Source organism: Stegostoma tigrinum, chromosome 23, assembly GCF_030684315.1.
Source record: "Stegostoma tigrinum isolate sSteTig4 chromosome 23, sSteTig4.hap1, whole genome shotgun sequence".
Lineage (NCBI taxonomy): Eukaryota > Metazoa > Chordata > Chondrichthyes > Orectolobiformes > Stegostomatidae > Stegostoma > Stegostoma tigrinum.
The window spans coordinates 33,310,486-33,335,400 of record NC_081376.1 but is presented as its reverse complement, the minus strand read 5'-3'; the positions used below and the strand labels follow the sequence as shown (position 1 = coordinate 33,335,400).

At 42.3% G+C, this 24,915-nt stretch overlaps 2 protein-coding genes across 4 annotated transcripts in view; one reads left to right on the top strand and one right to left on the bottom strand.

Annotated features, from left to right (window-relative positions):
* The first annotated feature begins 1,327 nt into the window (after positions 1 to 1,327).
* pam16 (presequence translocase associated motor 16) lies at positions 1,328 to 13,342 on the top strand. Its single transcript, XM_048552367.2, has 5 exons — positions 1,328 to 1,466; positions 1,725 to 1,809; positions 9,599 to 9,735; positions 11,303 to 11,368; positions 11,900 to 13,342. Exons 1-5 carry the CDS (start codon positions 1,464 to 1,466, stop codon positions 11,990 to 11,992), a joined length of 384 nt encoding a protein of 127 aa, XP_048408324.1. The 5' UTR covers positions 1,328 to 1,463; the 3' UTR covers positions 11,993 to 13,342.
* A 3,744-nt stretch (positions 13,343 to 17,086) lies between these two features.
* LOC125462579 (zinc finger protein GLIS2-like) overlaps positions 17,087 to 24,915 on the bottom strand; it is a 57,931-nt gene continuing 50,102 nt past the window's right edge. For all 3 annotated transcript variants that reach the window (XM_048552757.2, XM_048552756.2, XM_048552758.2), the window contains 3 exons: positions 23,790 to 23,923; positions 23,076 to 23,194; positions 17,087 to 21,884 (listed from right to left, as the gene is read on the bottom strand). In XM_048552757.2, coding sequence (XP_048408714.2) covers positions 21,067 to 21,884; positions 23,076 to 23,194; positions 23,790 to 23,923 — 1,071 coding nt within the window. In that variant the 3' untranslated portion in view covers positions 17,087 to 21,066. The remainder of the gene's footprint in view (positions 21,885 to 23,075; positions 23,195 to 23,789; positions 23,924 to 24,915) is intronic.

The following is a 24,915-nucleotide window of genomic DNA, read 5'->3' as shown; positions in this document are numbered from 1 at the left end:
TTTCTCAACCCCACCCACGGATGCTCAGTTACCAGACTATTCATCTGACATCAAGTACTGAATGAGCAACAGTTTACTCCCAAAAAAATAGTGAAGACCAAAATCATTGTCAGGTACTTGTGACAAACTCTGCTCCTTAGTCGCTGATTTCATTACTCACGATGGACATTGAGGCGAACCCAGATTGCTTGCAACATTAATCTCATTGTTTGGCCGGAGTATTAGGTTCCGACGCAGCCTTCAGTAAAAATACCCGATTCCACCTCCGCGACATTGCCTGCATTTGTCCCGCCTCAGTTCATCTGCAGCTGAAATCTTCATCTGTGCATTTTGTTACTTCCCAACACACTCCTAGCTGGCGTTCCGCATACTCCATTTAGTAACACAACAGAAATTTGCTGGAGAAACTCTGCAGGTCCGGTGGCCCTTTGTTGACTCTGCTTTCTCTCCTCAGATGCAGCAAGTTTATCCCGCAATTTCCATTGTTGTTTCAGATTTCCTGCACCCGCAGTTCTTAGTTTTAATCTACTCTCGCCAAACTTTTGTTCATTCAAAACCCTGCTGTTTCCTTACTCACCCGTCTCCCAATTTACATTGGCCCCAGGTTACGCCACGCCTCGGCATTTAAAATTCTCAGATAACAAAGTGTGTAGCTGGATGAACACAGCAGGCCGAGCAGAAAAGCTTTTGTGCTCCTGAGATGCTGCTTGGCCTGCTGTGTTCATCCAGCCTCACACTTTGTTATCTCAGATTCTCCAGCATCTGTAGTTCCCATTATCTCTGATTCAAAATTCTCATCCTTGTTTTAAGTTCCTTTACGTCCCCATCCCCAGTTCCACAACCCTCAGTGATTTTAATATCCTTGTGCTGATCTCATAAGCATTCCCAGTTCAATTGCTCAACCTCTTGAGGCCACTGAGGAATTCATCCTTAAATTTAATGTCTCATTTGGCTGTAAAAACACTTTGGCTCTCAAGTCTTACTTTTGCAATTAACATCTGATTCAAATTGTCTGTACCCCACAACGCTGGTAAATTAATTCTTATCTTTTTAACTTTGACAGTTATTGTTGATGATGATGATAATAATAATAATATATAATATATATATATAATATATAATAATAATAATAATAATAATAATAATAATAATAATAATGTGCCAGTTTACCAAGGTTTTAATGTGGAGAAGCGGGAAAGAAGCTGAAACTTCCAAGAAATCTTGCTGCAGTTTGTGCTCTTTGCCTCCGCCAGGGGACGCTGTCTGCCTCGGGGGCGATGCATGCGTCCTCCAATCCAGCAGGGAGGCGCTCACGCCAGCTGAGTGACATCGTCCGGGTCTTCTCATGTGTCCGCAGAGGGACAGGTGCCGGCAAACCGGCTTCTGCCCTTTGACCCTGACTCGTCCTTGACACAGCGCGTGGTTCCCGGATATTCCTGGAGGAACGGAGCCGGCGCCGGGCGATGGTGGGAAACCGGATCGGGGGGAGCCCCGGGCGGGTGTGCGGTGGGGCCGTCCGGGGGGTGGTTGCGGTGGGGCCGTCCGGCGGGACCCCGGGGGGTGGTTGCGGTGGGGCCGTCCGGGGAGAGATCCTGCGGGGGTGTCCGGGGCCGCTGATCCGCGGGGTTTCGGCCCCGGGCCGGGGGTTCCGGACCTGGATGTGCAGTGAGCTGCTGCTCAATTACTGGGATCTAACCATCCGCCCTCTCTCTGCTTGTGTTCAGGCCAAATACTTGGTTCAGATCATCATCGTTGGAGCCCAAGTGGTGGGGAGAGCATTTGCCCGGGCAGTGAGGCAGGAAATGGCTGGTAAGTAATTGGAGAGGCCTGAAGATTTCTTTTTAAAAGCTGATCTGATGTCCTGTTGTTTACTGACAGGATTAACACAGGGCCTCATGCCTCTGGAGTGGGGCTTCAAGCCACGACTTGCTGTTGCAAGCGAGAGTGTTAACCCCCAAACCAGAGCTGATATTGATGGGGAAAGATTTCAGTGAACCCCTGTGATCCTAGCTGAGCCCAGCGGGGAAGACAGTAGACCAACAACGGCAGGAGTTTCTGGGTGTGATTGAGGACACAGTACACAGAGGTTCATCCCAAAAAGAAAGATTATCCGGGGTGGGATTAGACATCCATGGCTAACAAAGGAAGTTAGGAAATATATCAAAGAAAACGAGACAGCCTATAAAGTGGCCAAGAGCACTGGGAAATCAGAAGATTGGGAAGGCTACAAAAACAGACAGACAGAGGATAACAAAGAGAGCAATAAGGAAGGAGAAGATCATATATGCAGGTAGGCTAGCTAGTAATATTAGAAATGATAGTAAAAGCTTCTTTCAATACATAAGAAACAAACGAGAGGCAAAAGTAGATATTGGGCCGCTCCAAATTGATGCTGGAAGGCTAGTGATGAGAGATAAGGAAATAGCTGAAGAATTTAATAAGTACTTTGCGTCAGTCTTCACAGTGGAAGACATGAGTAGTATGCCAACAATTAGGGAGAGTCAGGGGGCAGAGTTGAGTAAGGTAGGCATTGCAAAAGAGAAAATGCTAGAAAAGCTAAAAGGTCTAAAAATTGATAAATCTCCTGGCCCCGATGGGCTACATCCTAGAGTTCTGGGGGTGGCGGCTGAGGAAATAGCGGAGGCTTTCTTTGTAATCTTTCAAAAGTCACTGGAGTCTGGGAAAGTCCCAGATGATTGGAAAATTGCTGTTGTAACTCCCTTGTTTAAGAAAGGATCAAGACAAAAGATGGAAAATTATAGGCCAATTAGCCTAACCTCAGTTTATTAGATTAGATTCCCTACAGCGTGGAAACAGGCCCTTCGGCCCAACAAGTCCACACTGCCCCTTGAAGCATCCCACCCACACCCATTCCCCCCAAAACCCACACACCCCTGAACACTACGGGCTGTTTAGCACGGCCAGTCCACCTAACCTGCACATCTTTGGACTGTGGGAGGAAACCAGAGCACCCGGAGGAAACCCACGCAGACACGGGGAGAACGTGCAAACTCCACACAGACAGTCGCCCGAAGCTGGAATCGAACCTGGGTCCCTGGCGCTGTGAGGCTGCAGTGCTAACCACTGAGCCACCGTGCCGCCCTGTTGGTAAAATTCTAGAATCCATTGTTAAGGATGAGATTTCTAAATTCCTGGAAGTGCAGGGTCAGATTAAAACAAATCAGAATGGATTTAGTAAGTGTAGGTCGTGCCTGACAAATCTGTTAGAATTCTTTGAGGAAGTAACAAGTAGGTTTGACCAGGGATTCCCAGTGGATGTTATCTATCTAGACTTCCAAAAGGCCTTTGATAAGGGAGGCTGCTGAGTAAGGTGAGGGCCCATGGTGTTTGAGGTAAGCTACTGGCTTGGATTAGGATAGGCTGTCTGACAGAAGGCAGAGAGTTGGGATAAAAGTCTCTTTTTCGGAATGGCAATCGGTGACGAGTGGTGTCCCGCAGTGTTCAGTGTTGGGGCCACAGCTGTTCACTTTATATATTAATGATCTGGATGAAGGGACTGGGGGCATTCTGGCGAAGTTTGCTGATGATACGAAGTTAGGTAGACAGGCAGGTAGTACTGAGGAGGTGGGGAGGCTGCAGAAAGATTTAGACAGTTTAGGAGAGTGGTCCAGGAAATGGCTGATGAAATTCAACGTGAGCAAATGCGAGGTTTTGCACTTTGGAAGAAAGAATACAGGCATGGAATATTTTCTAAACTGTGAGAAAATTCGTAAAGCAGAGCACAAAGGGATCTGGGAATATTGGTCCAGGATTCTCTAAAGGTTAACTTGCAGATAGAGTCCGTGATTAAGAAAGCAAATGTAATGTTGTCGTTTATCTCAAGAGGGTTGGAATATAAAAGCAGTGATGTGCTTCTGAGACTTTATAAAGCACTAGTTAGGCCCCATTTAGAATACTGTGTCCAATTTTGGGCCCCGCACCTCAGGAAGGACATACTGGTGCTGGAGCGTGTCCAGCGGAGATTTACACGGATGATCCCTGGAATGGTAGGTTTAACGTACGATGAACGGCTGAGGATCCTGGGATTGTATTCATTAGAGTTTAGAAGGTTGAGGGAAGATCTAATAGAAACTTACAAGATAATGTATGGTTTAGAAGGGGTGGACGCTAGGAAGTTGTTTCTATTAGGTGGGGAGACTATGACCTGTGGGCACAGCCTTAGAATTAGAGGGGGTAAATTTAAAACGGAAATGGGGAAGTCATTTCTTCAGCCAGAGAGTGGTGGGCCTGCCGGGACATTAAATGTCTTCAAGGCAGAGATTGATAAATTATTGATCTCACAAGGAATCAAGGGCTACGGGCAGAGTGCAGGGAAGTGGAGTTAAAATGCCCATCAGCCATGATTAAATGGAGGAGTGGACTCAATGGGCCGAATGGCCTTACTTCCACTACTATGTCTTATGGAATTGGATGAGGTAGTGGAAAATGGAAAGAATATAGTTAGCAGTAGTTTATAGGCCCCCTCACAATAGTTATGTAGTCGACAGGGAATGAATGAAGTAAGATATAAAGACACTTAATAAAGGTGGTATATTACCGTTGGTGACTTTAATTTTCTTGTAGATTGCGATAGATTTATAGAGGGAGGCATGAAGAACAATTCAATAGACAATAGGTGCTGGAGTAGGCCATTTGGCCCTTCAAGCCAGCACCACCATTCATTATGATCGTGGCTGATCATCCACAATCAATATCCTGTTCCTGCCTTATCCCCATAACCCCTGATTCCACTATCTTTAAGAGCTCTAACCATCTCTTTCTCGAAAGTATCCAGACAGTTAGCCTCCACTGCCTTCTGGGGCAGAGCATTCCATATATCCACCACTCTCTGGGTGAAGAAGTTCTTCCTCAACTCTGTTCTTAATGGCCCACCCCCTATTTTTAAACTGTGTCCTCTGGTCCTGGACTCACCCATCAGCGGAAACGTGCTTCCTGCCTCCAGAGTGTCCAATCCCTTAATAATCTTATACGTCTCAATCAGATCCCCTCTCATCCTTCTAAACTCAAGTGTATACAAGCCCAGTCGCTCCAATCTTTCAACATATGACAGTCCCGCCATTCTGGGAATTGACCTCGTGAACCTACGCTGCACTCCCCTAATAGGAAAAATGTCCTTCCTCAAATTTGGAGACCAAAACTGCACACAATACTCCAGGTGCGGTCCCATCAGGGCCCTGTACAGCTGCAGAAGGACCTCTTTGCTCCTATACTCAATTCCTTATGTAATAAATAAATGAGTCTCCAAGAACAATATTGTGTGAATCCAACCAGAGTTTGAGCTATTTTGGATCTGATCATGTATAATGAGGCAAGTTTAATGAATGATGTCAGAGTAAAACAAACCATGACTGTAACATGGTCAGTCAGTCTTACTTTTGTGGTGGCCAAATTATTGGAGATGATTCTGCGAGATAGTATTTATGATTATTAGGAAAAGCACAGTTTGATTAGAAATAGTCAGCATGGCTTTGTGAGGGGCAGGTCATGCCTCACAAGCCTTATTGTTTTCTTTGGGGATATGACAGAACACATTGGTGAAGGCAGAGCGGTGGATGTGGTGTGTGTGGATTTGATAAGGTTCTCCATGGTCGGCTCATTAGAAAGTAAAGAGCGTGCGATTCAGGGAAATTTGACTGTCTGGACACAGAACTTGCTGTCCAATAGAAAACAGAGGTGGTAGTAGATGGAAAATATTCAGCCTGGAGCTCAGTGACCAGTGGTGTTCCGCAGGGATCTGTTCTGGGACCTCTGCTCTTTGTGATCTTTATAAATGACTTGGATGAGGAAGTGGAAGGGTGGGTTAGTAAGTTTGCCAATGACACAAAGTTTGGTGGAGTTATGGATAGTGTGAAGGGCTGTTGTATGTTGCAATGGGACATTGACAGGATGCAGAGCTGAGCGAAGAAGTGGCAGATGGAATTCAACCCAGAAAAATGTGAAGGGACTCACTTTGGAAGGTTGAATTTGAATGCCGTATACAGGGTTAATGGCAGGATTCTCGGCAGTGTGGAGGAACAGAAGGATCTTGGGGTTCACATCCACAGATCCCTCAAAGTTGCTACCCCAGTTGATAGGATTGAAAAAAAGCTGTATGGTGTGTTGGCTTTCATTGACAGGGGATCTGAGTTTCAGAGCTGCGAGGTTATGCTTCAGCTGTATAAAACCCTGGTTAGACCACACTTGAAATATTGTGTTCAGTTCTGGCTGCATCATCATAGGAAGGATGTGGAAGCTTTAGAGAGGGTGCAGAGGAGATTACCAGGATGCTGCCTAGACTGAAGGGCAGGTCTAATGTGGAAAGGTTGAGAGAACTAGGGCTTTTTTCATTGGAATGAAGAAGGATGAAAGGTGAATTGATACATGTTTAAAAGATAATGAGAGGCATAGATAGAGTGGATAGTCAGAGACTTTTTCCCAGGGCCGAAATTACTGTTCTGAGGGGGCATAATTTTAAGGTAATTGGAGGAAGGTATAGGGGAGATGTCAGAGGTAGGTTCTTCACACAGAGAGTGGTGGGCGTGTCAAATACACTGCCAGCAGTGGTAGTGGAGTCAGATACTTTTAGAAACTTTTAAGCGACTCTTGGATAGGCACATGGAGAATAGTAAAATGCAGGATAGTTTGATCTTAGTAGGTTAATAGGTCGGCACAACATGGTGGGCCGAAAGGCCTGTACTGTGCTGTACTGTTCTATGTTCATCGTAGAATTTAGCGTGTAGTTTGAGAAGGAGGAATTTGGGAAGGTGACCATGAGACACGGGAACAGAATTAGACCATGTGGTCATCAAGTATGCTCATTCTTGTGAACCTCCTCTGGACCTTTCCAACACCAGCACATCCTTCCTTAGATACGGGACCAAGAGTTGCTCTCAATATTGCAAATGTGGTACGACCAGAGCTTTACACAATTTCAGCAGTACATCTCTGCTTTTGTATCAACAGTGCTAAGCTTAAGTAAAGGATGTTACAAAGGAATGAGGGCATAACTGGCTGGAGTGGACTGGGGAAAGTGTTTCGTAGCAAAGACCATTGAGGAACAATGGCAGACATTTTAGAAAATCAAATGATGAATAAGGGTTGGCGAACGGGGATGAGCGTACAATGTTCAATCATGGAAATTAAGGATAGCATCAAATTGAAAGAAAAAATATAAAATGTGACAAAGATTAGTAGCAAGCCAGCAGATTGGGCAATTTTTTAAAATTCGACAGAGACAACCAAAAATAAATAGGAGAGGATAAACTGAGGCGAAATTTGCAAATGATATCAAGATGGACAGCAAGAGCTTCTTTAAATAAATAAAAAGGGAGAGAGAAGCCAAAGTGAACATGGGCCCATTGGAGAATGAGGCTCGGCAAATAATAATAGGGAACCAGGAAATGACAGGAGTTGAGTAAATACTTTGCATTGGTCTTCACAGTAGAAAACACTAATAGCATTTCAAACTTGCTAAATAATCAAGGGACAAAAAGAGTAGAGGAAATAAATACTATAACATTCACTTGAGGGAAAATAAATGTCTTCAGGAAACTAATGAGACTAAAGGCCAATCAGTCTCCTGGACATGATGAGACAGATCCTCGGATATTAAAGGAAGTACCTACATAGACTGTGAACATATTGGTAATAATCTTCCAGGTATCCTTAGATTCTGGAAATGCTCCAGGGGATTGGAAAACTGCCTTACGTAAATAAAGGGAAAGAGACAAAAAGCAGGCCAGTTAGCTTAACGTCTGTTATTGGGAAAAATGTTAATGAGTTTATAATGAAGGATATAACTGTAGAGGATTTAGAAGTGTATAACCTTCTTAAGCAAACCAAGTTCAGAAAGAATAATGCGAGTATCAGCCTCTCAAAATGATTAAGCAGAGTCATCATGGCTTCATGAAGGGGAAATCAGGCCTGACAAAATTTACTAGAATTCTTTGAGGGAACACCAACCAGGATAGATAAAGAGGAAGCAATGGATAAAGTATATTTGGATTTTCTGAGGTATTTGATACAATACTACAAATTAGGCTACTTAATAAGATGATAATCCATGGTGTTGGAGGTAGTACATTATCTAGGAAAGATGAGTGGCTAATTAATAGAAGATAGCGAGTTTGTGTAAGAGGGGGATTTTCACGATGGCAGCCTGTACGTAGTGGGGTGCATCAGGGATCAGTACCAAGGCCGCAATTATTGACAATACAATAATAACTTGAATGATGCAAATGAATGCCCTGTTGCCAAGTTTGCAGATAGCACAACAATGAGTGCGAAGGCAAGTGGTGAGGATGAAGCAAAGAGTCTGCAAATGAATATAAACAGGTTAAGCAAGTGGGCAAAAATGTTATTTAAATGGAAAAAAGCTGTAGAATGCTATGCAACAGAGAAATTTAGGAGTTATCCTCCATGAATCACAAAAAAACATACATGTTCAGAGGGTGATAGGAAAGGCAAATGGAATGTTGTTTATTTCAAAAGGAACAGAGTTTATAAGTCGGGAGGTTTTTCCAAAAACATTCAAGTCACTAGTCAGACCGCAGCTAGAATACTGTAATCCGTTTAGGCTCTTTTATCTAAGGACAGGTTTACTGGCATTGGAGGAAGCCCATGAAGGTTCACTAGGCCAATAACCAGTTAAGAAGAGATAAAAGTGTGGAGCTGGATGAAGACAGCAAGCCAAGCAGCATCTCAGGAGCACAAAAGCTGATGTTTCGGGCCAAGACCCTTCATCAGAGAGCTCATCCAGCTCCACACTTTGTTATCTTGTATTCTCCAGCATCTGCATTTCCCATTATCACCAGTTAAGAAGAGACTGTCTTATGAGAGCAGGTTAGAAGATTAGTCCTGTACTCATTGAAATATAGAAGAACGAGAGGTGACTTTATTGAAACATTCAAATTTCTTACAATAAATGCAGAAAGATTGTTTCCCCATGTGGGACAGTCTCGAACCAGAGGACATAATCTCAGAATAAGGGCTCAGTTAAAACAGAGATGAGAAGGAATTTCTTCTCTGAGGGGAGTGAACCTGTGAAATTCTTTACTCTGAAGACTGGATCATTAAATATGGTGAAGGCTGAGATAGACATCTTTAATCTGTAAGGAAATCAAAGATTATTGGAGAAAAGACAGGAAAGTGGAGTTCAGAATTATCAGATCAGCCATGATCCTGTTGAATGGCAGAGTACACACTGCACTGAATGGCCTACTTTTGCTCCTCCCTTATGGTCTGAAGGGCCACATGTGTATTAGCCATATTGATTGTAGCTCACAGTGATATTCTGTGGATAGGGCTGGTGAGATGGTCCAAGTTTTATTATTAAACTAAGGTTATTAAAAGGAAAAAGTCATCTGTCAGTCCTACTACTTCATTGTATTTACAGCACAGGAGACCTTTCAACACATTCTGTCTGCTCTGGCTGTTTGAAAGATATTCAATTGGAACAACTCAACCCCTGCTCCCTGTGTTGCTACAGTTATTTCCTTTTTAATTATATATCCAATTCTCTCAAAAGAATTACTGCAATATGACTAATTTAAGATAGACTTTGTGACTGGTGCTTGTTTCAAATCACTCTTTCCTTCAGCAAGTAAAGCTGCAGCAGAAGCTCGTGGCCAAGCTGGTCAGCAGTCAGCAGCAGCCACCAACATCACTGGAATGTCACTGCAGGAAGCACGGCAGATTCTCAATGTGACCACGCTCAATACAAAGGAGATCCAACAGGTAGGACCTTTGCCCAATGCTGCTTTGCCTCGTCTAAACCTATTATTTTGGACTTTACCGGGATTAGAATTCCAATGTGGAGCGTGATGATTAAAGGAGGCAAAAAAAACACTTACATTTATTCAGTGTCATAGCATGTCCTTGGAATGTCTCAAAAATTCAGTGAAGCACTTTCGAAGCAAAGTCTGGGTGATTTGTGGAAATGTTACAACGACTTTGTGCACAGAAAGCTCTGACAAACAGCAAATGAATGATCATATAGTCCATCTCCTGGCAATATTGATTGACAAAAACATTAGCTAGAACACAGGAAAAGTCCCTAGTTCTTCTTTGAAATTGTGCCATGGGATCTTGCACCTTAGTTTAAATCTTGCGAAAGATAGCAGTTCTGACAATGCAGCATTTCTCAATGTTACACACAGAGTGCCCGCATGATTAAGTCCCCCATTAGTTGCAAAACAGCACACCAATTGGATAGCCGTCAAATAAATGTCCCAAATTCATCAGTCTGTGATCAGTCCAACTTGAAACAGACACAGTAATGGCTAAAGTTCTACATTGGACATTATGACCAAATCATCTGTGATACAGATATTACCAATGATCAGTTATTTATCATTGTAATATGCAAATCTATATGGAGGTAAATAAAACCAAGGTAATATTGAAGCAAACACATAACATCCTGGAAAATCTCTGCAGGTCTGGTGGCCACAATGGAGAGGGAAAGAGTCCACATTTCAAGTTCAGTATGAATTTTCTGAGGCCATTAATCCTGGTTTCCCCAGTCACAGATGCTGCCAGACCTGCCGAGTTCCTCCATCTCTTTATTTGTATTTCAGATCTTCAACTTTTACAGTGTTTCGCTTTTGTTTTAGATGTTTCATTGACCAATAACCGAGCTGAATCACTTGGTAACTTTGTTCATGCTGGGGAAATCATAGAATTTTTTAACCAATTCTCTTATGGAATGTGAACATCACTAGCTTGCCCAGCATTTATTGCCCAGAGGGCAGTTAAGAGCCATCCTCATTTGCTGTGGGTCGAGAGTCATACGTAAGCCACACTAGGTAAGAACAGCACTTTCCTCCTGATGGGTTTCTCCAACAATCGACAATGGTTGCACTGTCATCACTAGACTTTCAATTCCAAGTTTTTATTGAATTCAAATTTCACCATCTGCCATGGTGGGATTCGAACTCAAGTACCCAGAACATTAGCTGCATCTCTGGATTAATAATCTGGTGATAATGCCGCTAGGCCAACTTCTCTCTGACAAGTACTGTCATGTTTAATCAATTCTTAATCAGGACTATAGTTTAGGTGAGAGAGACAACCACGTGGAGATTTAAACTACCTGTGCTATTTAGTGTGAAGAGATGGTCAACATTCATTAGTGAGTCATGTATCTCATATGTAGAGGCCTTGATCCTATCACATGACAGGTCTTGATGTATCTATTGCTAAGTTACCACTGCTATCTGTGCTATCTAATGTCTGGTTGTCTCACTACAGGAAACATTCTAACCATGGGTTAATTTTTTTTCTCTCTCCTCATTGAAACCAGAACTATGAGCATTTATTCAAAGTCAATGACAAGTCAGTGGGTGGATCGTTCTATTTGCAGTCCAAGGTGAGAGTTCATAATTTACATTGTTCTTCCTTTGGCTTCAAACTCAATCTTGGGATTTTAAATACTCCCTTGAAGTTAATCATGTCTCAAAATCAGTAAAATATTATTTTCTTATTTGATTTTAAATTCCAAAGGATGATAGCAAGGAAATCATGCTCTAATTAAGCACTTTTTGTAGGATTTTTTGTTGAATTTATTCTGAAACATAGATATTCAAAATTGAGTCTTAACTTTTGAGTTCCCACGAGTGAGTGAGTCCAGTGTGCAGTGTGATATGATGTTGTGTTAGGATTTAATTAATGGTCTGAATTAAGTTGTTATAGCCAGAGCTGACTAAGAGGGGAAATCAGGCAGAGTTCTGGCTGCTGTTCTTTTATTCATTGATCTACCTTTGTTTTACCAGACAGCCCTTCTTCAAAATACATTTCTTACAAATGTATAGAAATACATCCTCACGCAACAAAAACCTCAAAGGCCCTTCATGAAATCCTAGCACCTTATAACTTCTAAATGAATCTTTGTTGTTACCAGGTGGTGAGGGCAAAGGAACGACTCGATGAGGAACTAAAAATTGAAGAAATGGACCAAGCAAGAAAGGAACAAAAAAAACAGCCTGAGACATGACTCTCAGAAAACCTCAGTTTCACATTTTGTTTAATTGTTTACTCATACCATAAACTACATGAAAATCGAACATTGGCAGTCCTTGTTTGAATGGGGACAGGAACCAGCTTTGGTATTAACAATGGATCCAAGGACTGGGATGGGTACCAGCTCTGGATTGAAGTAACTGAGCCAGATAGCAGCTGTGAGAATGTATCAGCACTTAAATACCAGTTTCCATTGGTATTAGCCAAACCCTGAACTAGTTGTGAATCATGTACTTAGGGTTTTGTGCAGAAGAAATAATTTAATACAGCAGTGGTGCTGATGGACGGAGGTTGCCCATCGTGAGCTACACACAACTGCTTTACATTGAACATGCAGGTCCAATTAAATTTTTCTTGTGGGTTATAACAAAGAAATGGAACTTGCCTTGGTCTTCAGTCACTTTCTGTTTGAATGTCAAATAATGCAACTGGATACTTGGTTTGAATTTATATAGAAAGAACAGTCAGCTCTAAACTTTCCTCACATCTTGACCTCCTGAAACACTGAAGAGACTCATTGCAGCTGGAAACATGGTGAAAATTAATTATTTTTAATTTTAAAAAAATTCTGTAATATCATTTTGAAAATGCCTTGTATCTGATTGTAAATAAAAATGTATTTACAGTAATTTGATCCTAGCTTCAGGAGAATACAGTAACTGCCTAAAGTATTCATGGAGCATTATAAAAGTTTCATTAGGTTAACAATATGCAGCATTCTCCACACAAGAATGGATCAAGCGACAAAGGTACAGTTATAATAGTCCCAGATGTAGCCACCACATTTTTTTCACAGTTAACATGGTGTGAAGCTGGATGAACACAGCATATTTTTTTCTGAACAACAGTCCCGACCCAAAACGTCAAGCTTTCCTGCTACTGTAATGCTGCTTGGCCTGCTGTGTTCATCCAGCTTCACGCGTGTTAACTCAGATTCTCCAGCACCAGCAGTTAATAAATTATATGAAAAATGAAATTAATTAATTCATTGAGTTTAGCTTTGGTATAGCTACCAAATTTTGGGAATTATCGCTTATGACCGCTTCCTCTAGACCTAAAGCTTGCAATATCTCTGCGTTCATCCAATTCTGGTATATTGCATATCACCAATTGTCATAACTTCCACCATCGTCTTGAAGTGCTTGTGCCTAAGTTCTGAAATTCTTTCCCTAAACATCACTGTCTCTCACTCTTAAATGATTCATTAAAGCTTATCTTTGACTAAGCATTTGGTCACTTAGTATCTTGTAGTTTAGTGTCAAATTTTGTTTGCTAATGCTCTTCTGAATCATATTGGGATGTTTTATTGCCTTAAAAAGTAAAATATAAATAGGAGTTGTTATGTTCTATGTATTTTTCCCATTAATCTACCTGAAACAGATTTTCAGTCCTTGTTTGTTTGAGAATTTTTCAAACAATTCTGGAACTGCTGGCCATTTAATAAAGCAGTTTGTGCTGTTCTGTAAGATGTTTCAGCAACCAATATTCAATTTTGGGGTAAATACAAAAGCAAAATACCAGATGCTGGGCATCCAAAATATTAAAAATGCTGGGAATACTCAGCAGGTCTGGTAGAATGTGGAGAATTGTTCTGATGGGCCACAGTCTGTGACTGTTCTTTTTCCATATCCATTAATAGACTTGTTGAGTATTTCTGGCATTTTATAGAACATAGAAAAGTATAGGCCCTTCGGCCCACGATGTTGTGCCATGGAATAATCCTAATCCAAAAATAAAATAACTTAACCTACATTCCTCTCAATTCACTGCTGTCCATGTGCATGGCCAGCAGTCGCTAAATGTCACTAATGACTCCGCTTCCACGACTACCACTGGTAAATTATTCCATGCGCTCACAACTGTCTGTTGAGAGAACCTCCCTCTGACATCTCCTCTATACCTTCCTCCTAACACCTTAAAACTATGACCCCTCGTGGCAGTCAATCCTGCCCTGGGGAAAAGTCTCTGGCTGTCGACTCTATCCATGCCTCTCATTACCTGGTACACCTCGATCAGGTCACCTCTCTTCCTCCTCTCCAGAGAGAAAAGTCCAAGCTCAGTCAACCTCTCCTCGTAAGACAAGCCCTCCAGTCCAGGCAGCATCCTGGTAAACCTCCTTTGCACCCTCTCCAAAGCCTTCACATCTTTCCTATAATAGGGCGACCAGAATTGGACACACTGTTCCAAGTGTGGTCTCACCAGGGTTTTGGACAGTTGTTCCTATTTGAGATTGTGGGGTTTTTTGTTATAATTGAGTTGTATGTTTCAGAGTCAAGGATGGCACTGTCCCTGTGAAATCCTGATAATGCTGTATATTTCAGTTTTGTACTAAACTTGTTGACTAACTGTGGATGTAGAATTTAGGTTAATTTGTAACTCTTTGTATGAATCTGTTTAAACTTAGTTGTTGTGTATCTTCAACAAAAGCAAAACTTGTAACAGCACCTTTCAGAAATTTAGGATTTCTCAAATACAGTCTAAATACAAAAGTACTTTTAAAATCACTGTTGTGCTGTAAAAAACACAGCAGCCACTTTACATTGGTTGAGCCAACACCATTCTAATTTGTAACAACATGTTAATATTTTATTGTCTATGCAAATAATATCTTATATCCACATACCAGTCCAGTTTCAATATCCATTTAGAGTCGTACAGTCTGGAAACAGACCCTTCGGTCCAACTAGACCACACTGACCATGTTCCCAAACTAAACTAGTTCCACCTGACTGCATTTGGCCCATATCCCTCCAAAATTTTCATATTCATATACTTATCCAAATGTTTTTTAAACTTTGTAACTGTACCTGTATCGGCCACTTCCTTCAGCAGTTCATTCCACACACTAACAACTGTATGCATCTTAAAAAAAGTTGCCCCCATGCCCTTTTTAAATCTTTCTCCTCCCACCTTTAAAATATGCTCCCTAGCTTTGAATTCCTCTACCCTAGGGAAAAGACTTGCTATTCACCTTATCTATGCCCTTAGTGATTTTATAAACCTCTATAATGGTCAGCATCAACCTCCCATATTTCAGTGAAAGAAGTCCCAGCTGATCCAGTCTATTTTTATACCTCAAACCCTGCGTTCCCAGCAACATCCTGGTAAATCTTTTCTGGACCTTCTCTAGTTTAATAATATCCTTCCAACAGCAGGGCAACCAGAACTGCATGTAGTACTCAAGAAGAGGCCTCACCCATGTCTTGTACAACTTCAACATGAAATCCTATTCCTATGCTCCAATGTCATCTTAACCACCCTGGCTACCTGTGACACAAATTTCAAAGAATATTTTCTCTCTCTCTGTCTCCCTCCCTCTGAGAGAAATAGGTGGAAGTAAACTAAAGAAACCTTTTAAAGATGTTTCAGAGATAGTAGAAATGGCAGATTGTGGAGAATCTGAGATAACAAGGTGTAGAGCTGGATGAACACAGCAGGCCAAGCAGCATCAGAGGAGCAGGAAGACTGACGTTTCGGCCCTAGACCCTTCTTCAGAATTTCAAATGGCTTACAGGGGAAGGTAAAGTGAAGGGTGACTACAAGCTGCATTTTCTGTTGTTGCCTCTTGATTCACAACAATTTCCCACAATGTAAGCAATGTGCCTCTCCACCTCTCTCTCCTCCTTTAAAGTATTCCTCAAAACCTACCTCTTTGCCCATCATCTACTCTCCTATCTGTCCACGTGGCCGTGTCAAATTTTGTGAAGTACTTTTGCTACATAAATAGATGTTGTTGTTATGTTGATGACTCAGCAAAGTGCAAGAGGTTGGACAGTTATGTCAAACACTAAGTCTGGAAGTGACTGGGTTTCAGCATTATCAGCACCTAAGCCAGTGCCGACTGCACTAGATGGCAGTCTCCTCCATGAACCAACTGTTCTGTTAGTCAATAAGCAATTCTTCAAAATTAGTTATTACTTTCTTCATTTGCACTTGTCTAATTTGAATGTTGAGCACATTTTTCAATGTCAGAAGTCAGATGACACCAGGCTACAGTCCAGTAGGTCAATTTGAAGTCACAAGCTTTTTGAGTCTCCCTCCTTTAGGTGAGGCTGAGGCTCGGAAAGCTTGTATTTTCAAATAAATCTGGTGTCGTGTGATTTTCGACCTTGTCCAGCACTGGCTCCTCCACGTCATGGCATTTTTCAGAGAATAATCTCTGAAGATGCCCATCCCCAAATTTCTACAGCTCTCAAATCCTAAATTGCATCTTTCTATTAATCAGTCTTCCAGTTAAAATAATTTGAAGTTTCATCAGCCTCTCTTCACTGTTCAATTATCTAATCATTGAGATCATCATTATTACTTTTTCTGTTAGTTTTTTTGTCATTTTCTTCCGTTGCATGGCCAATGTAAATGCAGGTTCAACTTGAGGTATTCCCAATCTGGTGGCCCTGAGTTTATCAGAGTATGTTTTTCAGTTGCTGACCAATCTTTTATCCCCTTCATTATAAGAACAGATTACCTAAAGATGCTGGGAATATGGTTTGGAGGGACCGAGGTGTGCGCAAAAATTGGGAGGATTGCCAATGTGAGGCAGGAAGTGAGCTTTTGGGAGCACTGCTCCCTCTCCATTGTGCATAAAAACCTGATTATTAAGTTTGAAGCACTCTCCCAGTTACCCATTTTAACCTGATATCTGTTCACTTATCCCATTACTGTTTAAAGGTCCTTGCTATTTGCAGATTGCTTGCCACATTTGCCATGTTAATTACTTTCAGTCATCAATTGGCTGGGAATTGCATGGAGATGTAGGACTTATCCAGCACTCATCCCTTTCTCTGGACTAGGAAGCCTGGGTCAAGTCCTACCTGCTCCAGAGTTGTGTAATAGCACAGCTCCCTTTGCAACATACTACGGCTGTGACTGGTGCTGCATAAGTTGTTGAATAACTGCACACACATGAAGAATGATCATTATGATATTCTCTATAATGTCTTTGGAACTGACCCTTCAGACACTCAATCGCTCCAGGCTGACAGGCAGTCAAATGTTAGACAGAAAGAAAGAAACCATCTTAGAACACAGTAAGTTAACAAATTAAACTTTATTAATGATTTTCCTCAAATTTTGTAATGTTCCTCTGATAAGAGGACTTCAGTACATGGCATCAGCTTGAGCCTTAATAACTAATGCTACTCAGTGTGTCTCCATCAGAAGAACCACACCTACTTATTTTCTAGTGTAAAAAGGCACTTGCAACATGTTAAAAATACTGTTGCACAAATGTGGAATGTGCAGTAATCTGATCCAGGCCCAAATGGACCTTGTTCAATAGTTCACATACTGTACAGTTGACCTTGGACAAAGCTTAATCCATTATCATTTAGCTTATTAATACTAGGAGTGGAGGAAAGAGAAAAGTCCAGCCCTACAGGAGTATCCGGACAGTCAACAGAAGCTAACAATGCACAGCCTGCAGAAAGGTAATTGTTTCTTTGTCTTGCACATAATAAAATTAATAAACTACATATAAACAAAGAGGTTTACAAATGGTTTGACAAGCTGCACACACAATGTATGCTTTGTCACATACACACCTTGTAACAAATGGTCTTATCTTCCGTTAACTAGGAAACAGAGTTGGACTATACTTGAATACACTGGGTTGAGTGATGCTCTTTGCCATGAGTCTTCATTGTGCTGTTGCTCACCCATGATTGTCACTGAAATGACATTATTGATGGATTAGATGTAAATCTCCTATTGCCACTGGTTCTCACAGTTTCCTTTGCGTCCTGGAGTCATTTGCTACTAAACTGAGTAGCCTCTCTGTATTTTTATTGACAATGTCCTTCACCCGTGTCTATTTTCTATTGAATTGTAAGTAAATTGTTTTTAAGATGTACTGTGTATCAAGTTGACAGCTCTTAGTAGCCGCCCCATTGACTTGGATGGTGTGTACATTTAGAAAAAGTGATGGTAGTTTAAAGATAATTATTATGTAACTCCACACTGTCACACGCCGTTGATTGGACTACCAGCCATATGAGACTTACGTAGTGACTCTAATCTGATTACTTTTGAGAAGCAGCTTTTTATTGATGGCTGGGCATTTGAGATGTGGTCTTCTTGGTTCTCAATGAGAGCAGCTTGTATTTCCAATCAGTCAATGAGGATAGTGCTGGCATCAGTCAAGTGGCCACCAGACCCGAATTTAAAAGTTATTCCATTGGAATGCTCTGGTGTATGATAACAACTTACATTTATACAACATCTGTAATATAGTCTCATGGCACTTTACAGGAGCCTTTGTCAAAATAAGCAGATGACTAAAAGCTTGGTCAAAGAGGTAGATCTTTTAAAAGAGTGTTTTAAATGTGTAGCTAAGTGCACAGAAGATTAGAGAGAAAAATCCAGGAGAGGGTTTTGGCGCTTAAGGATATAGCTGCCAATCGTGAGCAGTTAAACTGGGAATACCTTTGGGGGCAGAATGATATTGAATGGGAACTAATGTAAAAATAATGTGTCGAAGATTTTTTGATTTCATAATTATCTAATATAAATTCAAGTGCACCCTGTTGTCCTACTTAACAGCTAGCTTCAACAAAGAACAGAAGAAGAGTTGATTAAAATAGTCAAAGAAAACTATGTACCATTTAGAAGCTATATGGGAGCAGTTCTGTTTGCAAAATATAAAAGCAACATGTCACTGACCTGTTCAGAGCTTAGCCGTACGCTCACTTAATAGCTCATTCCTGTCCATCTGATGACTGATTTATCAAATGTGACAATACCTAGAGATGGCAGTGAAAGGGTTGGGGGGGGGGGGTTGTGGTGGTGAGAAAATTGAATGACTGTTATGACTGTTTGAAACCAAAGAGACAGTGCTATTGGACAGTAGATTAGTTTGAATTGATGCAAATAAAGAGTGGGAATTGAGCAATGGAGTTACTTTGCAGACTGTAAATTAATACAACAAGTCCACTTAAAGATTCTTAATTCAATGTTTGCCTTTAAACTGTCATACAGTGTTAGGATGTTGAACAAAAGTAGATTCCTAGCATGAACTGGAGTTAGATTTTCTAAAAGAGACATGATTTTGGAACACATGTTTGAAGCCTTAAAAAAAATTTCTATGAAAATATTCATTCCCAGTGACCTTCATGGCTCAGGTGGAACATTCAACAGCAGCACAAAGAATAGAGGATTCAACGTTAGCAGCAATAGAAGACTGTTGCAAAAGAAGGGCTTAGAGAGAAAGCAGACTAGTGACTTTTGTTTGGGATTGATGTACAACAATGATATCAGTATAGGCTAGTGGGTGAGTTTCAGAATGCATTAACAAAAAGGTGCATACTCATGATGGGTTGAATGGTCTCCAATGCTGTACAATTCTATGGAGAAAAGTTCTAGAAGGAATGACTGCAGGAATGCTAAATCTCACAAGCAAATCTCTATCAATGGCAATCCCAATTCACACAGTCACCTACATCTTAAATAACTAATGAAGGAGATTCTCTTATATCAATAATATATATTAATATAACCTGTACTTCATGTACTGTCGCTTCCTGTACTCATTGCCTGCCACACTGTTCCTAATACCTCTTTTGTTGGTATTCTTTGATTCAGCACATAATGTCATAGAATTTGTGTGGCTTTTTATATAAACCGCCTACAGGCACACATCATTTTCAAAGATATTTGTCTAGTTTTTTTAAAAGCTCATATTATATGTTCCAATGTAAATAATTTCTTCATCTTTGTAGGAGGGAAGGAATTGGACAAATAAAATTACTGCTTCAACTCCTGGCAAAATGCTAAGAATTATGCTGATGTTTACCAAGAATTATAAGTCTTTCAATAAAGGAGCTGAATGAACAGTGTTCTTGAGAAAGCCCACTTGAGTAGGAACTGATATTTTTAAGCTGGAGAGGGGTCAGAAGAGATTTACCAGGATGATGCTGGGTATGGAAGGTGTGAGTTATAAGGAAAGGCTGGATTAGAGTGTAGGAGGTTGAGACTTTATAAAATAATAAGAGGTATAGATAGAGTTAATGGTCTTTTTCCTAGGAATCTGGGATTTCAAGACTGGGGGACACATTTTTAAGGGGAGAGGAGAGAGATTTAACAAAGACATACATGAGGAGCAAATATTTTACACAGACGGTGGCTCATGTGTGGATGAATTTTCTGAGGAAGTGATGGATGTGTGTCCAAATACAATGTTTAAAAGACATTTGAATAAGTACATGAATAGGAAAGGTTTGGAGGGATACGGGTCAGGAGCAGGCAGGTGGGACTAGTTTGGTTTAGGATTATGTTCAACATGGACTGGTGAGGCCGAACAGTCTGTTTCGTGCTGTGTGACTCTATAACTAGGTTGAGTACAATGCAAAATGTTTCCCTGTGGAACAAGGTTATTGGCTGGATGAGTTCTGATAGTTTAGTGCCATGTCCACTACTGGCCCACACCCCTCAACCCCCTGGATCCTAATGGTTGTTCAGGTGCTAAATCCATTCGTTCTCATCACTGAAATTGATCTGAAATTGTCAAAACTGCATGAGTACAGTTTTAAGCTATAACTGTTGACAGAGTTCTTATTTTGCTCTCAGCATTATTAAATTTTCTGACTGATCTATCTCAATGATCTGGTATACATCCAAAAAAAAACGACCCTCATGCTTAAAGTAACACAAGACAACATTTCTAAGCTCCCAGAGAAGCTGGGAAGTGCGCCCATTTATAATCAGTGTCGCCGCTTTGACAACACATAATTTAGATCTGATTATTTTTCAGACTTGTGTCAGCTTCGAGTTTTCATTTCACAAAGACTTTCATTGGGAAGGACTGGACAATGAGACACTAAGGATCTTTCCCTGGAGTGAAACCAGCAGGTGCTACCTTGAGATTTCAACATGTCGATCACCATCATCTACTTTTAGTTTGAAACAAAAATAAAACTGGTCAATGTGTCCACCGAGAGAGAGCAAGTTTGGTACAATATCTTTCTGTCTTCTGTTTAATCTCAGTTCAGACATGGCAACCCAAGGTTTGGTTGAATCATTGTGTGAACAGCACAGCAGTAACTGGCTCGACTGAATTCAGTTTACAACAGCTGGTTTGAGCAATACTGATCCTGGAGGAATGACCACCCAGCCAGGAGGCAGAGAGTCAGCAGCAGGAATGGTGTTAATGCTGCTTGACAAGTCTATCACAGCTCCCGGGAGCATTGAGAGGCTCTCTGTTGTAGGCCTTAGTCCAGCCTCAACCCTCTCCTGTAACTGTTTCTCTGAAGGACGATTCTTCACTGTCCCGTCCCGTTTCCTGCAAACCGCTGCTTTCCCTTTCGATGTTGATAGCCTTTCGAGGTTGCTATGAGACCCGGCCACCAGAGACATCAGCGGAAGTCCAAGGGTACTTGCAGAAAATGGTGATGCCATTAAAGATGTCTTGGTTAAATTTATTGGAGCGCTATTGAGAGAAATGACTGAACTAGGAATGGCTGTGATTGAAGCAGATCCAACAGTGCTGCATGTCAAGGGGCTGAGGTCCAGAGGTGTAGGGTGCATTGGAATCGGCAATGAGGCTCCCAGTGCCTGGAGGGGATGATTTCCAAAAACGGCTGCTGGATTGGGAATTATAATCTGTGTCCCGTTTAAGTAAGGCATTTCTGATGCTACTGGATTCTTGATTGACGGTCGAATTTTGAGCATTCCTTGTTGTTCTGGGGAGACAAAGTGGCCATGAGCTTTGATGTGCTTGCGGAGGGAGCTGGGATCTGTGTACCTCTTATGGCAGCCAGGCATTTTGCAGTAATATGGCTTGTCCACGTAATGTGTCCGGGTATGTTTGAATCGGTCACTGGAGTTGGAGTATCGTTTATTGCAGCCTTCATATGGACAGATGTAGGGCTTCTCACCTGGGAGAGAGGAATTGGGAATATTCAGCTATTGGAATATGGGAAATCATATGCACATGGGTAACAAGATCCAAACTAACAGCGACAGTTCAACATGAAGCCCATTCCTCAGGCAGAATACAAAATCTTGAAACACAAATCAAAGCAAATGTTTCCAATTGCACTCGGTCCCACCCAGAGTTTAATCCAATCCTTCCCTGCACTTTGATGAAGTTCTGTGATCTTAGCTCCCACAAAAAAAATACAAACAAGCCCCGAAGAAGCTTCAGACAAGAATAACAAGACCCTGCAGTAACTGGGTAATTTGCAAAGATTCCTCATCTCAGGCCCATTCTACATATATGACCCCAGTCCATGCTCTAAGCCCCATCAGTGACCCTATACAATCATACGCCAGGGCTGTACACAAACCTCAGTGACAATCATAGCCCAGCCTGGCCCAATGATCCGACAACCCAAGGCCACATCTTATCCATGACCTCTGACCTCTTCCCAGATCAGCATGGACCTAAAACAACCATCTTCCAGGTCCACTCTTAGCCCAATACCCCTACTGCCCCTATCCGAGTCCATTCTAGCTAGAACTTCCTGTCCCTATGATACCCATGATATCCCCTTGTCCATTCTGGTTGACTCTCACCTATGCATTCCCTCTAACCATCATCCTATTCCTCTCGTATCTATCTCCCACCTCTCCCATCTTCACCCCCGCCTATCTATATTACCCCCACACACCCAATCCCGGCCTGCTGTTACCTGTGGCCCCCCACCCGCCCCAAGCCCGCTGTTACCTGTGACCCCACCCCCCCAAGCCCGCAGTTACCTGTAACCCCCCGACCTCCCCCAAGCCCGCTGTTACCTGTGATTCCCCCCCAGTCCCACTGTTACCTGTGAACCCCCTCCCCCTAGTCCCGCCGTTATCTGTGACACCCCCCTCCCCCAGTCCCACCATTACCTGTGACACCTCCCCCCGCCAAGTCCCACCATTACCTGTGACACCCCCTCCCCCAGTCCCACTGTTACCTGTGACACCTCCCCCCGCCAAGTCCCACTGTTACCTGTGACAGCCTTCCCCCAGTCCCGCTGTTACCTGTGACACGCCCCTCCCCCAGCCCCGCCATTACCTGTGATACCCCCATCCCCCAGTCCTGCCGTTACCTGTGACACCCTTCTCCCCAGCCCCGCTGTTACCTGTGTGTGATCGGTTATGTATTTTCAGGTTCTCTAAGCGAGAGAAGCTTTTGTTACAAGTCGGGCAGCGATGAGGCTTCTCGTTGGTGTGGGTTCGGATGTGAATCAACATTTTGTACCTGAAGGTGAATGGAGATAGTTAGTCACCTGGGTCTGGTAAACCATTCCAGATCCATCACAGCAGCAGTGCAGACTCTGGGCACAGAAAGCAATAGAGAATAGGGCTGCTACTTTAACCAAACAGTCTCTAAACAGAAGCATCATTCAGTTCGGAACTAAACTATAAGATTAAAGACAATACTGTGGATGCTGAAATCTGAACTAAAATACTCTGAGAATGTGGCAGACTATGTGAATTTCTTTTTACCACATTTCCCATGCGTTCCTCCTTCTGTGTTGTTTTGCCGTAACTATTTACACCTTGTCTCGACCTGTCCTTTATTTAATTATTTGGTGCATTAGCTCCTTCTCCCTTGCCTTGCTCCATCCTGTCTTTTATGATTTAACCATTCCTGTTTTCTGCCCAATGAAAGAACTTCTGTTTGTTCTTATTTGTGAGACTGATTGGTGAGAACAACTGGGCACTGGAGACCACAGTGAGGTCCATCCCCAATGGGATGTAAAGGTTGGGAAAGAAACAGAGACAGCACAAAAGAGAACTGGGTGAATCTGAATTAAATTAGCCCATAAACAGTAATGTCAAGATTCACACACCTGGCATTAAATCCCTTTCCTCTCCGAGCACAGCCTTCCCAGTGGCAGCAGTAACCAGCTTCCTTCTCTGGTTTTACATGAAAGTCATTCACATGGTCCACCAGATCCTGGAGTGATTCAAAGAGCTGGTTACACTGCAAGGCAAGAGGTCACCACAGGGGTGAGAGGTCACAGCTCCTTTCACAAACAATACAGTTTTACAGCGTCTGAAGAAAAATTACAGACTTGCATTTTTATATCACCTTTCACAAATTCAGGACATCACAAAGCACTTTCGAAGTGTTGTCACTGAGGTAATGTAGAAAAAAAGTGAGCCAATGCGTACACAGCAAGCTGCCACAAACAACATTGATACTTTTTTTTCTTTATTCATTCATGCGATGAGGGCGTTGCTGGCCGGATAGCATTTATTCCCATCCCTAATTGCCCAGAGGGCAGTTCAGAGACAACCACATTGCTATGGGTCTGGAGTCACATGTAGGCCAGACCATGTAAGGATGGCAGTTTCCCTCCCTAAAGGGCATTAGTGACATAGCTATGAACAGCTACTTTAGTGATGTTGGCAGACGGATAAATACTGGCCAGGAGACTGGTCAGAACTCCCTTCCTATTCTTGAAAAAACACTGTAAACCATTTCCATCTAACTGAAAGGGCTGAAAGAGCCTCAGATAAAATTTCATTTCAGTGCAATGTTCTCTCATCCACGATAGTGCTGCGTTCCCTCAGTCCTGACCCTCTGACAGTGCACTCTCCCTCAGTCCTGACCCTCTGACACTACAGTTCTCCCTCAGTACTGACCCTCTCTCTGTACAGCGCTCCCTCAGTCCTGACCCTCTGACAGTGCACTCTCCCTCAGTCCTGACCCTCTGGCAGTGCAGCTCTCCCTCAGTCCTGACCCTCTGACAGTGCACTCCCCCTCAGTCCTGACCCTCTGACACTACAGTTCTCCCTCAGTACTGACCCTCTCTCTGTACAGTGCTCCCTCAGTCCTGACCCTCTGACAGTGCACTCTCCCTCAGTACTGACCCTCTGACAGTACAGCGCTCCCTCAGTCCTGACTCTCTGACACTGCAGTTCTCCCTCAGTACTGACCCTCTCTCAGTACAGCACTCCCTCAGTATGACT